Here is a 17,361-nt window from a genome sequence, read left to right as displayed (position 1 = left end):
AGGCCAGTCTTGTGCTTGTGGCTACGTTAAGTTTGCTGTTGAAAAGAAGTTTATGTTATTCCCAAGAAACTGTAAACATAAATAATGGTCCCTTCACTGATCCCTTACTGTACAGCACTTGGGGTGTCATTTGGGTGGTGTGCGGTGTTCACATGTGGTGAGCATCAGGACCCTTTCCCTTCAGCTAGTCTTTTTCTGCTGCTTTCAGTAGTGAGCTAATGGGCCTATAGGATATTGTGCAATATCTGACATGCAGCTAACTTTTTGCAGTGCTAATTTGTATTTTAAAGTTTGTCATTGTAAAAAAAAAAAAAGGGCAGGGGAGAATATTGTTAATAAAATAGATAAGTTTTTTTGGAATCATGTCTCCAGTCAATTGTTTTGCCTGTTTGATATTTTTTCTTTCGTCCCAAAGTGGTTAAACTTCCTAAGAATTTCCTTGGGGTGAAATTCCCCTAGGTGGCATTGTCGACACTACTACAAATGTCCCCACTCCTGCCACATCTCCTTTCTTCCCTCCCTTTCTCACCAACTCTCTCTTATCTCTGTGTCCTTCCTCTCCCACACCTCCTTTCTTCTTTCTCAACACCATCCATCCCTCCTCTTCTTCATTCTCTCACCCTACCATTCCCTCTTTCCTCTGATCCCTTACTGTCCTCCCACAAGCTCATTGCTCACCTTCTTTCTCCTCCTCCCTTCTCTCCAACCTCTCCCTCTCTCTTTCTCCTCCTCCCCCCATGCCCCCACCCACCCCCTCACCCCTGCTCTGTTATCCAGACACAGACTTTCCCCATCGGCGAGTCTGCAGTGTGCTGCCAGTCTGTGAGCTGGAGAGACACTCAGACGACACACACAAGAGAAGTCTTCAAAACTGACTTTGGTTGCAACTTCTTGTATTTTTTTTTACGACAGTGGATGCAAGCCTACTTTTGCATTTCTTATTTCCTCTGAGGGTCAACCTATTTCCACAGAAAGCGGCAATGCTTCCATTCTACCTCTTGACTTTTGCTGGTGAGTACGTTTTAATGACTGTGCCAGTTCTGGAGCATGGGGACATGTTTCTGTTAATGCTAGTTCCTATGATTCATAGTTACCATTCCCTTGCTCTACTTTTTCTCCCCTCTGTTTTTCTCTTTCTTTGCTCAAAGCCATCATCCAAGCCCACAGCCAGCTGTTGCCAGGCTCTTGCAACTTTGAGTCCAACACCTGCGGATACACGTCAGATGCAGACTTTACAAGCTGGACCCTGCACAGAGATGGTACTGGGAGACTTTAATAGATGCCACACTGCATCTTCTGATTTTTACAATATTTTTTGTTCAAAGGCGTTTACTAAGTATAGACTTTTCTTAGCAGTGCCAGATTTCAGCTGGGATCTTGCAATTGTTTTGGTGCTGGTTTAGTCCATAACACTGAGGCACACTGGTGAGAAGAAGCCCATCTGGTCTGCATTGATTCCAGCATCTCAGAACATCTGGAGTCAGTGAAATAACACATTTAGGTATTCTCGCTGGGTTGGTACTGTAGCTAATGCAAATGAGTACTAAACACACCCATATCAAAGTTATATCACTCTCTATTTACTTAAAGTGATCAAAGTCACCAGATGTATGGAGATTAAATCACTTGTACATGATGTAATACCGTGATTACCCTGTTGTAGAAATGACTTAACATTACTAACTTCTCTCATCTGCTGTATCTGTGCTCAGATTTAATACATATGTAGAATCTTTTGTGGAGATCAAAGTTGCACAATATATTGAAAAGTGTCTGGCTGCAGATACCACTCAAGACAGATGTCTCTTGTTGCACTATAGGATCCTGTCACGTAAACTGTGACATCAACTGGGGCCGTGAGGCCCAGATCTTTAACTAGATCTCAGTCACACAAAACCAAATTTAACTGTCTTTCTCCAAAAAGATAGACCACTATCTAGGAGACCAGATTCATGATGAATTATATACCAGAATCAGTTCAAGTACTCATACAATCAAAGGTGCAAACACTGGTCCATAACTGACCCAAGTTCTGCTAACTAGACTTGGTTTTCGGCAAAAATGGCCCACATCCACACTCTTAAATCCTAGCCAGCCATATATGGACCAGAGCCAGAGTACATTTGGTCCTCTAAATACTAGAACATACCAGAGCACACCAACACCGAGCCACAATCAGTCCAACTTCATTCGTCACTAGATAAATTTAAACATCTCTAATGTAATACTAGATGACTACTATTATCTTTAACCTTATACCTGATGTTATACATTGAATTTCATTATACCGAGGACCAGTTTATTAGACGTAATAATCAAGTCAAGGTTTTTCTGAGCTTTCAAATGCATTTCAGGATCTCCAGCAGTGAATGGAAAGTTTTGAAAGCACTGAAACTCATTGGCATAGTGTTAACTAAAGGAAGGAGGAGGATAAAGGAGTGGATATAGCCTACTATGAATACACATTCCCTGTCTTCTTCTTTAATGATCTAATGTCACATGATTGGTACTTCAGGTGTAACTGCAACAATAATTTTCATGATAAATTAATGTATTAATTGTCTTCCAAATCAATCAATCTATAGGTTAATAAAATGTCAAACATCAATCACAAGTTACCAGAGCCAACAGTGATGTCTCAAATTCATTATTTTGTCTGAACAATAGCAATTAACGCATCAGCAGTATTCAATTAGCAATAGTATTTAAAAGAGATAATGTTGTAAATGCTCATGCAAACAGAAAATCACTCAATTGAGTATCAAGTAAATTTGATTGTATGAACTAATTGATCACCTCAGTGGTTTCCAATCTTGTCCACCTGCAGCACCTCATTCATGAGTTACCAGTTTTGACCCCTTAACTCCTCAAACTGACTTAAATTTGTCAGGTCCAATGAAATGAAACAATTCAGTATTTCAAGAAAAGGGAAACAAAGAAAAATTCAAATTTGTGTAGCAGAAATTTAATTTTTCATACTTTCCTGTCCTATTAATTATCCCACAAACCTCTCATATTTATTCATTGGAGGAGTCCCAACCTTCAAGTTGGGAATAACTAAATTACTATTATAGCGCTGATGGTGTCAGCATTATTAAGACATGAACAGTAACCAGAGCTCCCTTGGAGGTACTACATACACCACATTTCTGTATAAAATCACACCCCCCCCCCCCCCCTGACATTTAAACACAGGAGGACCACTACACTTCTAAACCATTAACATCACAGTTTTCCTTCAAGAACTAACAACACAGCCGTTCTCAACATTAAACCTAATTACAAGCATCACTAATTTATACCGATTTGATTGGAGGAGTGTGTCCTGTTGCTCCAGTAACCACAAAGCCACTGTATCTGCAGCCAACGGGGTCCAACAGGCACTGGAAACTTCTTATTTTTCCACCAGGATCCTTGGTTGTACTTGTCTGAAATTGCTCTGTTGTTGCAGCCTGTCTCGCTGTCGGTCTCTCCTTTAGAATACGTCAACTGCTTTTTCTTTTTCCTGTTTCCATCCTTGTAACTATTGCCGCTGGCTTGTTAGGGTAGGATGTAGTTGGTGCGTTAATGATGTGTTCAGTGCTTACTCATTTATTCTCCTCTCTCAGTCCTCCTCTCCCTCGCTGTGCTCTATGCAGCACTGAAGCTCGAACAGAAATTAAATCATGTCAAATACAGTACCAGTCAAAAGTTTGGACACTCCTTCCCATTCACTTGAATGAGAAACTGTGTGCACAAACCTTTGACTGGTACTGTATATTTGTAAAGGATTTTTTTTAATGTGTTCTGGATTTAAAAACACCACTGGCACTGATTAAACCAAGAAAAAAGGTCAGTTTGAGTGTGTCATGGCAAACAATTGCAATTTACTGGCAACACAGGAAGAAAAACATCTTGAACTTGCTGAATTGAAGGTGAAACGAGCTCAGCCCTAGTGCATGTGTGTGCGTGTGTGTGTGTGTGTGTGTGTGTGTGTGAGTGAGTGAATATATGTGTGTCTGTCAGGATATAGGAGCCCTGGGGCAGCAGGGCATTCCACTGGGACAAATAATAAATGACAGACCAGTAAGGAGAGCTCAAAGGCCCCGAAGCAGAAAAGAAGCTTAGAGTTGCTGTTATGGTGGGAGCTGAGGTGGATTTTATGTTGCTCCAAGTCAGAATCTTGACTTTAGATATGAATCCTGATGTAAAATGTCAGATCCCCTGATTTAGCTAATTTCTTTCTTTCTCCGGAAATTCACTTGACTTATTTGTGCCAAGCTGCACTGTGTTTTTATTTGTATCTGTACCATTGGGGGCAGGGGACATACAGTACAAAAGAGACCTCCCAGAAACTACAATAATAATCCACAGACATTTACCCCACAAAGCTTTGTGATATGGCTTTGTGGGGCGATTCACTTGCATACCATAGAAAAGTAATAAGGGCAAACTTTGCTTCACTTCATATGTGTATTGCTTTGCATTCAGTGGGTCTTCACCATAGTCTTGATAAACAAGATAATGTAAATACTATAATTACTTCAGGAAAGTGAACATTACCATTGCAATCACTGCTACAAAGGCGGATCATATTAGGCCTGCATTCCAGTTAGCTGTATATATATTCAGGGGCTCATCAGTCTTAACTTGTGGCTTCTGTTATGTTGATGCAATGGTTTTGCAATTGGTTTTTGTTTTGTTTTTTTGCAACCACAGCTAGGTACTTCACTTTTCTTTTAAGGAAGTAGCTATTGGTTGGTATGGGTTCCTCTGTGTCAATAGTCTGTTTATTGTTGGTTTGGAATTTTTACGCATGGGCATTGGTATTTATTGCTCAAGATAATGTGATCAAATTCAAATTGTTTCAAAATGGAGGAATGTTTTTGCTTGCAGGTGATATGATAATCCTTCCCATGGTTTGGGTTAAAACGGTTAGGTTTAGGCACAAAATCCACTTGGCTAGGGTTAGGGAAAAACATGGTTTGGGGTAAAACAGTAAAATGCAGTAAAAATGTTCCATTTAACAGCACTAAAATGCCTGACGTGATGGTAAAAAATGTCCAGTTAGTGGTCTACAAGCGGTCCAGCAATAAATTATGGAAACCCATTCAATACCAATAGAACAAATTATTTGCATGGAAAACCAGTCTGGACCAACAACCTGTGGACTACTGGCACAGAATCCTGTTCTGTGTCAATAGTTGGTAAATTATTGCACCGGTTCCGTAGCCAGTGCCTTCTTTTAAAGCTCATAAATAAGTTGCTGACCACTTGATCTCTTAAAGCTTACAAATGCTGCTCATTGGCAGTGGGAGGTAAAAGCTGTATAAGGCAAGTTTCAAGTTTCTGCAAGTACACTTTCATTCCATCGCAAATTAATCAGTGGCAGCCTGAAAGCTAGATAAAAGTATTCAACATCCAAAATGGTATGTGCAAAATGCAAAATAGTTGGCAATAATGCAAAGTATTTGTTCGGAAGTGAGCTAAAACATGCATAAATTCCTTTAAGTCCTTGTCCATGTGGTATTCACAATATCTTCTCCCCTGTAGAACAAAATGTCATCCCTAAAATTACAGTTTTACATTTTTCTAAATCCCACACACCTCTCTGTTTCAGGCCGTTATGTTGCAGTGGATGCAGTCATGAACAATGATCAGGATGATGAGATAGGTGCAGACACCGAAATGCAGAGAGAAACCACTGGAGTCCTACTGAGTCCAGCTCTGGAGCAGGGCGAGTGGAGCTGCCTGAGGCTCGTCTACCAGATCACCGGGTCAGGCAGCCTGGAGGTTTTGCAGCGTACAGAGGGGAAGAGCTTTGATAGGCCACTGTGGAGCAGCCAAGAGCCCTCCGACAGCTGGGTCATCTCAAGCATGGACCTGCAGAACAATACTGAGCCTTACAGGGTAAAACAAAGTAATAGTGTCCTATATTTATTTACCAAGGAGACCAGCTTGAAATTAAAAAAACAAGGCCAAAGTCTAAACCTCCACAAGTGGTCCCTGGAGATTGTACAGAAAACGTTTCATGCTTTTGTTGACAGGACAGAAGTAGGTCAACATTACACATGCAGGCCCATATTGAGGCTAATACGAAGTGTGCGGAGAAACATATACACCCAAGCACATTATCTAAACATTGTGTGGAAATATTACAGCACATGTTTACATTATATGCAGAGGTAGAGCTGACTCTGACAAGTTTGTGACCTCCATGATGGTTAGCCAGGCCTGCTCTGTATGTGTGGGCCTCCCAGTGCATAAACAGCTTTCACTCCAGACTTGAATGGAAAAAAAATGAATGTGTCAGAGGTTTAAACTTCACATTGACTTCTAAAATGTTCTGCTATTTACTCTCAAAGCCACCGTCACCAAAATGAACATGATTATGCTCTTGTTTAGGTTATTTTTTTAAGGAGTAGTACAACATTTTGGGAAATATGTTTATTTGCTTTCTTTCTAAGAGTTTATGAGAAGATAACACTACCAATCTCACCTCTTAAGTGTGGAGGTAGTTAGCTTAGCTTAGCATAGAGACTGGCGACAGAGGGAAACAGCTAGCATAGCTCTCTCTAAAGGGCTATAGCTAACAAAAAATAGTTACACCATTTAACTCCCTCTAAAACATTTTTACATTTCTGTTGGTGTATGGATTAAACAAACCAGATTCAATTTGTTAATCGGTGAGCTTTAAAGATGTTGGTAGATTTTCCCTTTAAAGACAGCCGGGCTAGCTGTTTCTGTTTCCAACCTTTAAGGTGATCTAAGCTAACCATGTCCTGGATCTAGCTAAATCTGCTACTACAGAAAGCATCAAAGTATCTATTTTTTATACATGGAATCCTGATTAATTAAACAAAAAAATTAAATGTGAATGATGGCATTTTTAGTGATAAACCCACAACTCTGTGGTGATTTTTTTGGACTCTTACATCATAGTATTGGTTTCACCATACATTTTCTGTATGGTTTCAGTTTTTCAGCCCCCTAGAGGCAAAAAATCAATTAACCTAGCTGATGAAATGACATCTTTACTTCCTAACATGATGTAATTTTAGTTTAAACATGTTGCTGGATATAACACAGCAAGGGACAATGTTTAACGTAAAGTAAAATCAATGAAATATCACCAAAGGAAAAGCTGTTTGATTTGATAAGAGTATTGTTCAGCCCTCATCCACAATTTTTTTAACGCATATAATGATGAAAACATGACATTTATTCATCAAAATAAGTACAAATTACTTCTGAGATCATGCTTGAACCTATATCCACACACACACAAATATGTAAAAGCTCTGACTTAATGTTTTAAAAAGTGTGTTTCTTCTCCTCTGTCTTCCTGTGTGTCTCTTTACAGCAAACCTGCTGCTCACCAGAGCTTTGAAAGTAAAGTAGATTTGTGTGTGTTTCATGCGTGCACTCTTTCTGACCCTCCATGCGTTCCTTCACCTTCTGTGATGTAATTCCTGTGTCATTCCATATCACTTTGAAGATATTACTGAACATATGTTTTTGATTAGGTTGTCATTGAAGGTAAACCTGGACAGACTGCTGGGAGCAGCGTGGCCATATTTGAGATCCACATCAGCCCCGGATACTGCCTGGGTCGGTGACATCACACATTCATCACTCACACATCTTTCTAAAAACAAAAAGAGAAATATGATTAACATATGCATGTCTGGATGCAGACTAGCTGGGATCTGTTTGTTAATCTCACGCACAGACACACATGTATTTGGCACATTATTAAGTTACATCAGCATGAAAGCCTTGTACACCCAAACCCATGATGGCAAGTCTGTTGCTGATATCTCATTTTTCTGTATCTAGAGTGTGATTTTGAGGAGTCTCACCTGTGTGGATACAGTAACCAGTGGAATGCAAATGTAAACTGGTATGTGGGAGGAGGCGGGGTCCAGCTCCTTCACAACAACATGCCAATTGACCACACATACAACAACAGGACAGGTGAGTGAGATTTCCTGAAGTATTAGTCTTACAACGGGGTTTTAGACATGCTGGCGGCGTGGCTCTAGGGATAGCTTGTTGTTCAATCCACCACTTTGGTCCAGACTGAAATACCTAAAGAAATATTTGATGGATTCCCATGAAATTTTGTGCATACATTCATGATCCACACAGGATGAATCCTACTGACTTTAAGGATCTTCTCTCTTTTCCTCTGGTGCCATTGAAGTTTTCCATTGTCCAGTGAAATATCTCTACATCTCTACATGGATTGCCACAATGTTTTGCAAAAACGTTCATTGTTTCCCTGATGATGGTTTTGAGTGAAATGTCTCAACAATTGTTGGATGGATTGCCATAAAAACTGGTACACATATTCATGTTCCTCTCAGTATGAATTGTAATTAATGACCGAATACGAAACTAATCCCCATCAGTTTTGTGTTTAGTGCTAATTAGCAGTAGATCCTGAACATGGTAAACATTACACCTGCTGCAGCAAATTTTGACCTGATGATAGCGCCAGGTAGAAAGTCAGGGATCACCAAAACAATCAAGCTTCATCCTTTAGGGATCATGAATTTCCGCATAAAGTCTCATCAATTATAAATCCATCTGAAATCGAACATTTTAACAATTGTTCCCATGCTTTGCAATTTTTCATATTTATATTCCAAAATCTGATATACATTTGAACTCCCTCTCAGGTCACTTCATGTATGTGGACTCAATCTACGCCAAGACTTTCAAAGAAGTGGCCAAACTGGTGTCTCCCCTGACGACGGTGCCGATGTCCGGCTGCCTGAGTTTTCAGTACCAACGCAGCGAGGAGAGAGGCAACCTGTTCTCTGTTTTCACCCGGGACCGACTGGGTCAGTACCAGGAGCTGTGGAGGGCTGGACCAGAGATCCAGAGCGACTGGAGCGGGACGCTTGGAGAGTGGATACCTGTGCAGGTGGACCTGAAGGCACCGTACTCTGTACAGGTCAGTATGAAAATATAATGTCAGCTTAGGGGTATGTGATGGCATCAACACTAAAATCAAATAGGTGATATTAGCACATACTGCAGTGGAAATCACTATTTTTTTTCCTTTTAAGGATTGCTGGCAGTATCACAGGTCTACTAGATAGCCTATGAGAAGGTTCTAGTGGTCTAGATTAAGTTTTGCTTATTTCTTCCATTTTTAAAAGTTAATAAAAACTTTTAGAGCTGAGAGGAGTGGCAATATGCATGAGTTACATAGGTGTGTTTATCCATTATATACAGTATAATTAATGAAAATCTATCTAGTCATCAAAAAAGAGAGCCTCAGATTTGAGCCTTTTACATGTTATGGCTTTTTGCATGCATCAGCAGAATTACCATTATAGTGTTCTTTCTTCAGAGTTTATCACATAGGTACAGAACATCGACGCTAATAGAGAAAGAGGTTCTGAATACCTCTTCTAAAGTGAGGTGTGTATTCTTCCATTGAGAGTTAGAATTTAGCTTCTTGTGCTTCCATTTCCCTTCTTGTGCTACTCATTCTGTCTGAAAAATGTCAAAGTAGTTCATTGTTCTTGGCTTTAACCTACCTAGGTATGCCAATGCCAAATGAATAAAATGAGTATAGTGGAAATACTTAAAGTTCAAGTGCCTCAATATTGCACAGATGTTTTACATAAATTTCACTTTTGTGTGAGGGTGTGCGTCTGTGTGTGCATGATGGCATGCAGTTTTGTTTATGAGTGTCTGTCTGCCCCTCCAGGTGGTTTTTGAAGTGGCCTTTAACAGCCCAAGAGGCGGACGTGTTGCAGTCGATGACATTTCCTTTTCTTCAGAGTTCTGCAGCACAGATACTGGTAAGCTGCAACCAGCGTCGCTCATTATTTATTCTACACAGGTCCGTTTTAATGTCACCATTAAAACTGTCATATTTGTGATATAATACTGTGTGGGTGGAAATCTTAAACCTCCAAAATATGAGCATTTTGGGATTTTAAAAGTACTATAAGCCTAAATTTCCATTAGCAGTCTATAGAAGCTACAATAACAATGAAACCTTGGACAGATGAAACCTTGGAGGTTTACATTTAGTGGGGATAAAAATGTCAAGTTTGTCCTGGGGGTGGCACTGGAGAATGGACCATGGGGTCAACTAAAAGGTTTCATCCCTACGCATGAATGTGCTTCTTAAATTTCATACAATGTGGCATTTAGATTTTCATATTTCCTCTCTAGAGTTGGAGGTGAAATTCTTGTCCTTATGGTGGCACTAGAAGAAAAGTCAGGGGGTCACTAAATTCAGGATAAATCTTCTGAGGACAATGAATATCCGTAACAAATGTCATGTGATTCTTGCTCCTAGTTGGAGATTTGAGATGTCTTTCTGTAGACTAAAGTATAAACCTTCCACAATATAATTATCATGTCATTAAAATATGAAATTCACTCTAACAAAAGCCACAAATCCTGTTGTCCATACTTGTGTCCCACAGAGCCGACCTTTGACCCCTCCATCGCTAGCTGCGACTTTGAGTCAGGTTTCTGCCAATACACCCAGGACCAAGTGATGGGGTCGTTGTGGAGAAGAGTGTCTGTAAAGCCCAACATATTTAGGAATGGAGACCACACAACAGGAGCAGGTAGAAAAAGCAACTGATGATAGATTTCAGAACATTTATAACATTTAAACCCACATTTATATAAATATCTGATGAAAACATAGACTCAAATGACTAAGGGGGCACTTGTATTGCCAAAATCATGGAGATTTATTTCACGATTCTGCAGCTTTACAGTTTTTTTTTTAGCCCCTTTTAGCTCATTGTTCTGGTTTTACAGCACATTTACTGTTTGGTTCTGTCTCAGTGATCTCATCAACCTGGTTTTCAGCAGCAGCTGTTTTCAGCAAACAAGTTCTGATAAACCCGCTGTACACTACCTGCACAGCACCAAACAGTTGACAGACAAAGTTAGCCATTTTCTGGTGAAAAAAATGAAACATCTAGCAGCTAAAGAGGCTGATATTTTTCTCAGGAGTTGGTGGAGAACAAAACAAAGCTAAAAGAAGAATGAATATTGGATTGACAGTCCTCAGGTGGACATAAACATGACTCAAATGGGATATAATGTTGCTGTGTATGCTGTGTAAATTGGCAGTTTATGCTAACCTGTTAGCCACAACGACTGTATACATGTATATATACACTGTATATATATATTGACTGTGAGACTCACTTTTCACATGCTTTCACACCACTCATCCATTTTCTCACACAGTGAAAAACAAATTCATAAATGTTGCGGTGTGAAAAGAGGACACTGTCTGTGATTCTGAAGGCTTTGTGTAAAGATTGTACTGGGGATAAAAGCTGCAATTTGTATCAAAGAAAAGTATACATTTTAGTTTTTCACAATATACAAATTAACTGTAACTTTCCTAAATTATTAATGATCAGTTTTTTCAGATGGTGTTAATTACATAAGTAATATTTTACATAATATTTTGAGAAGAAATAAGTTAACATTTTGCTATTATGGGTGTTTCTTACAGTAGTTTATTCTTGGGGTCCCCAGGGACCCCAGTCAGTAGCCCTGGATGTTAAATATGTTGGTAGGATGTAACTTTTGGATGCCGAAAAACTGTTGAAACGATGGAAATCCAGATAAATACCAGGTGTTAGTGGTGCTGGGAACATTCATGGCCAGCAGATTCTCAGGAAGAGAGTATTTTGCAAGAAAATAAAGGCTATCTTCTCCTTCCAGGATCTTTCCTGTTGGCTCACTCCCAGCTGGGCCCAAGCTCCGGCTACGTTAGCCGTATGATTGGTCCAACTCTGCCTGGCAACATGAAGTTCTGCCTGAGATTTTACTTCTCACTGAGGGGTGAGTGGCACTCAAAAACTCTCCAGATTGATGGATACAGTATGAGTTGGTTTTTGACTCTATGTGTGAATCCTGTGATTTATTTAACTGACTCACCGCCCAAAATAACTCTGGCAACTGCAGGTTTCAACCAGACAGACCAGGCTCTCGCTGTTTATCTGCAGCAGAGCAGCGGCCAGGAGAAGATCTGGACTCTGGGGGAGAAGTCTAGAGGAATCTGGGTTGCAACGGACATGACCTTCCAGACATCACAGCCTGCCAAGGTCAGAGAAGAGGAAGTGGGAATATCTCTTTAGGAAGAATGGATGCTCACAACATGTGTGAATAGATAATAAGGGGATAAATAAAAAGGGAGGAAAGAAAGAAAGAAGAAAGGATGGGGGGAAAAATGAGTAAAGGAAGGAAAGAAGGATCATTCCTTGAGTGAAGGAAGGAAGGAGAGATCAAATCACATAATACAGGGAAGGAGGGAGTGAGGAAAGGAAAGAAAGGAAGAAGAGAAGGAGCAAGGATGGAAGGAAGGATCCAAGGAATAAATAAACTAATTACAAAGGGAAGCACAGACAAAAAAATTAGAGAAGCAAAGATGGAGAGAAGACATTAAGCAAGTAAGGAATTAATTAACAAGGAAGTGAGGAACAAACAAATTAGCAAACAGACAAATGAACAAAAGAATGAAGGAAGAACAGATGGAAGAAAGATGGTAAAGATTGGATGAAGAAACAAAAGGAGACAAAAAACTAATGAAGGAAGGGTAGAAGTAAATTTAATAAAAGAAGTTAAAGGAAACGTATAATATCTGAGAAACTATGTAAGGAAGAAAACAAGCAAATCATGAAATTAGATAAATAAAGGGATAGATGAAGAAAATAAGACGGGAACAAAAAAGGAAAGGAATGCACAACAGAAAGAATTATGGACATAATAAGAAAATTATAATTATTTGTAGTCTAGCAACTGCTTTGATGTTTGAGCCTTTACAGTTATGATCTGTGATTTATTTTGCTTATTACTAAGCAGCTGCTGTTAGAGGACACAGTTTCGTCATCATGTGTTCTGCATGTTGACAACCAACCAGATGTGGAAATGCTCAAAGGCATTCCCCACAATGGCCTTTTCTTCCTCACTTTTACATTGCTTTAAAACACTGAGCATTTGATTGATGATTTTTCTTATCTTCCTCATGAGAGATTTAAGTTTGGGACTTGAGTCTCATATAAACATTTGAGAACAGAGTGAACTGCACAACGGTCACAACAATGTGTCTGTGGTTTTGGTTCTCTTCGGGACTCATCTGTCAATGATTAATGGTTGTAAAAATGTACAAATTCCTCTGGGAAAGTGATGCAGATGAGGACGCTTCTGCTCACTGTTTACCTCTGCTGTTTAGGTTGTTTTTGTCAGCACCTGCAGGAGCTTCTGGGACTGCGGCTCCGTGGCTCTGGATGACATCATTGTGAGCCTCGGAGACTGTGAGTTGGCAGCAGGTAACAACTGCTAAATTATCTGCAATTTTCAAAAATTACATACAGAATGTACATGTACTGAACCAGGGCAGAAGCTGGTTTTTTTGGCAGAATTTGGCATCAATAACACGGAAACAGTATGGATTTTTGTTTTAAAAAACTCCATCTAAACCATCTCTTGTAAATATTGCATGTAACAAATTTGTTAAAGATTGGATTTAATTTGGAGATTTGATTTGGAGAAGCAAAAAACACAAAGGCAAGTTTTTTGATTGCCATGTTGTGCAGAATAGATGGCTGCTGCAGTGCAATCCCTTTTGTCGGTGAATTTAACTCATCTTAAATAAACCCAGTCAGATGTTTCCAATCAGTCCAGGGATTCAAACAATTAATGTTCCAGTTATCAGTTATTATTTTAGTTCTGGTTACAGCTTTTATCTTACAGTGATCATAAGGTGAAAATCAGCCTACAAGCAGAGTGATTAAAACATCAGAGTTTCAGGTGATTCTTGCCGTAAGTGAGAAAGCCAAAAAGCAAATCAACTTTCTGGAGCGACCTGGTAGCCCAATGTTTACTGCGTATGCCACAGATCAGCAGGTCTGGCAAGCAGCTTTTGTTGCACATCACACCCATCTGTCTCTCCTCTTGTTTCCTGTTGGCCTCTTTGCAAGTAACTGTCCAACCGAGGCCAAAAAGTCCTTAAAAAAACACATCAACTTCCTGTCTTTTGATAGTTATGTTTCAGCTTTGAACAACTTTCCTGTTGCAGGACTGTTGATGTCATCTCTCCCGGGACACTGTGACTTTGAAGGAGGCATGTGTGGTTACATTCAGGACAAGCAGAACGATGCTGCCGACTGGGAGTGGAGGAGGGGACCCACTCCGACCTCGTACACCGGGCCCAGAGGGGACCACACCACGGGACTTGGTGAGGGTCCACTCCACTTTATCTCTTCTCCTGCTGCCAGAACATGAAACCATAGTGCTCAACACTCACAATAATACACAGCCATGCTCAAAAAGTCATCATACAAATGTTGTTTCTTTTTAATTCTGTTCATTATCTGAACTGCAAGGAAAATGTATAAAAATCAAGCACAGTACAGATATTCAATCCTGGCATAGAAGCTTAATAGCTTGATAGAAGCTTTATTATTATTATATTTTATACAGTGTGGAAAGTTTTGAAGATATTTCACAGTAACATTTAAAGAAGAAATTAGGGTTAAAGAACTACCCTGTTTAAAATGTATATTCAGTAATAAGATATTTGGAAACCTTGAGACTAATTAATCTAAGTTTGACATTTTGGTAAATACGCTTATTTGTCTGCATGGTGAATTTCTACGCCTGTAAACAGACCTGTTGGCTTTTGATTGACAGGATACTACCTGCACATGGAGGCGTCGCCCATGCTGCCCGGTCAGAGCGTTCGCCTGCTGTCCCGCCCTCTGAGGGGCTCCAGGGGGCCTCAGTGTCTGCGCTTCTACTACCACATGTACGGCTCGGGCACGGGCCAGCTCAGCGTTCACCTCAACAAGAACGGAGAGGATGTGTTGCTGTGGCAACGGAGCGGCGAGCAGAGCATTGCCTGGCTGAGGGCCACAGTAGAGTACCAGAGTGACAGGCAGCACCAGGCAAGAGAGAAGCAAAATCTGTTCAAACTGCTTTTTTATTAGAGGCTATTTTAAGTCTGTTTGATAGAAGGACAGTGATGGTGACTGGACTTTTGGCCTTTTGGAAATAGCAAGTTTTGTTTTATACATTTATGAATTTATTTATGGATAATTTATTTACTATATACTACTTACTCTTTATTTGTGGACTAAGCCAGGAAATTAAGAAAAATATCTACCACAAGTTTCCAGAGACCAGGGTGACAAAACTGCCCAAAACACACCATTCAATTTATGATGTTATAAAACAAAGAAAAGCAGTGAATTCTTTTGAAAAGTTAGAACCAGAGTGTTTTAAACATTATTGCCTGATAAATCATTCAATTGATTATGAAAGCTGTTGTAAAATCATTTTATGACATATTGAATAATCAACTAATTGTTTCTGTGCTAATATTTCTCAACCTTTTTGGCTTTTGACCACTTATTTTCAAAGCTGAGTCAACAACTGTGCAGCTGAAAAGATAATGTTAGCCCTGATCAACAGGACAAACCCAGTGATTTCTGGGACCTTATGAATTCCCCTCTACCACCACTATTTGTTCAACTTTTCAGTTTTCTCATAAACATGTTTCCTAACCTCACAGTGGTAAATATCCCTTGACCCTTGACCTTTCTCTATCATCATTCTTATACAGATTATTCTGACATCTATTCATTACAGCACATGAGCTAACTGGGGAGGTTTTTAGGCCATTGTGGATTTCTGCACTCACCACTTGGAGGTTGTAGAGGCTTAAATTTTTTTATCGGTGGTTGACACAACTGCAAGTATAAAGAGGAAGTAGGTTAATAAGGTTCAAAAATTAATCACAAAGTTGGGGGGAAATATGTAAGATTTTGTTCCCACAAATGTCCTTTTCTATCAGCCTCCAATGAAAAAGATCTAAATTATCATTATTGTTTGTCTTGCTGCTCCAGATTGTGTTTGAGGCGACCAGGGGTTCATCAGTAAGGAGTGACATCGCCATTGATGACATTATTTTGGAGAGTGGACCTTGCCCAGGTAAACAACCTGTTTAAGATATTTGTTGAACACGCTGCTAAAGATGAAATGTCCTCCAAAGAAATAAAATGCAAAGGAAATAATTTGGATGATTTCTTTATTTCCGCCGCAGAAGCAGAGATCAGGGCCACAGTGGGAACCTCCAATGAGATCGAGTAGAAGAGAAGAAGAAACAGCTGTATAGGATGCATGAAACCTGTTTATTTGCACATTTCAGACGACTCAAAGTCTTTGCCGACTCCTGACTCCTACATTCTGAACATGTAGGAATGTGGGTTAAAGGAAACTTTTTCATGTAGGTCTGTTTTCATGGAGCAACACATATCAGTGGCGTCATAGTCAGCATTTCTCTCTACACTGTAGCAACAGAGAGTGTGTTACACTGTGTTTTTTCTTTACATTTATATGCATTAGATTAATGCTCATTGCTCAAATAAAGCGAGAAGATTATTCAACTTGATTCCTGTATTTTTTTTTTCATTGTTAAATACTAATTTGGATACTGGAAATACTTGATTTTACTGTCACTTAGTGGGAATACAAATTTACCACAACACTCATGTCATCACAAAGGTCATTATACTGTATATTCAGCAAGGTCCATTTACACTATGTGGCCAAAAATAAATGGACATCCGAACACAGCATGAAGAAGTACACAAAAGTACAGTATGTGGACAAAGAGTTCACATACTTTTGGCCATATAGTGTACTGTACTATGTAGTACTACAAAAATGTTCTTGCAGTAAACACTCAACATGTATCCAACAAGGTGAACTGAGATAAAAAATCACATTGTGTTTCACTCTTAGGACAGAAATAAAATGATTGTTAATTGTTAATAACTGAACAGTAAACAGCAGTTATTGTATCTGGAGGTGATGACTAGCATCCCTGCTGGTTGAGGTTGTGCTTGACAGAGTACACATACACATTCTCCTGAAACTATCAGTCAAACACAGAACAGATAACAACCTGAAATATGACTTAAAGATCACTCAGTGAAGCAATTTATGGAGACCCTGACATTTGATGAGAAGGCTAACTGTTTCTGATGGTGTCAAGCAGAGCCCTGCTGATTTTGAAGGCCGATATTGATATTTGAATGTAAAAAGATCTGATAACATAACGTCTGATATGTTTTTTTGCCATAAACACAAACATTTTTGGATTATTAAAGCTTTAAACAGAGTACGACATTTTAAAGCTGACAATTGTACTTGTCGGTGTTCTCTGGCGAACAAACTATGTAATAGAAATGTTGTCTCTCAAATATCTCAGACATATCACAGGCTTTTCTACTGGCTGACATAAATGCTACTACTTAAGACACATGACAGTCTGAGAATGACAAAAGGAAAACAAAAATCTGCTTCTGTTCAGAT

At 39.5% G+C, this 17,361-nt stretch overlaps 1 protein-coding gene across 1 annotated transcript; it reads left to right on the top strand.

The window, feature by feature from the left end:
• Positions 1-779: 779 nt before the first annotated feature.
• On the top strand, positions 780-16,430 carry LOC137170811 (MAM domain-containing protein 2-like). The gene is made up of 15 exons (XM_067574395.1): positions 780-1,011; positions 1,149-1,259; positions 5,600-5,889; positions 7,506-7,590; positions 7,819-7,956; positions 8,664-8,941; positions 9,707-9,800; positions 10,437-10,583; positions 11,707-11,826; positions 11,950-12,089; positions 13,217-13,313; positions 14,063-14,221; positions 14,677-14,930; positions 15,891-15,975; positions 16,088-16,430. Exons 1-15 carry the CDS (start codon positions 981-983, stop codon positions 16,132-16,134), a joined length of 2,076 nt encoding a protein of 691 aa, XP_067430496.1. The 5' UTR covers positions 780-980; the 3' UTR covers positions 16,135-16,430.
• The last annotated feature ends 931 nt before the right edge of the window (positions 16,431-17,361 follow it).

This window comes from Thunnus thynnus, chromosome 19 (assembly GCF_963924715.1).
Source record: "Thunnus thynnus chromosome 19, fThuThy2.1, whole genome shotgun sequence".
Lineage (NCBI taxonomy): Eukaryota > Metazoa > Chordata > Actinopteri > Scombriformes > Scombridae > Thunnus > Thunnus thynnus.
This window is presented reverse-complemented; position numbering and strand designations above follow the sequence as displayed.

Coding starts and splice junctions, on each gene's coding strand:
- LOC137170811 (XM_067574395.1), top strand. CDS start 981: ATGCTTCCATTCTACCTCTTGACTTTTGCTG. Junction 1,260..5,599: donor CTGGACCCTGCACAGAGATG/GTACTGGGAGAC, acceptor TCTCTGTTTCAG/GCCGTTATGTTGCAGTGGAT. Junction 13,314..14,062: donor AGACTGTGAGTTGGCAGCAG/GTAACAACTGCT, acceptor TTCCTGTTGCAG/GACTGTTGATGTCATCTCTC.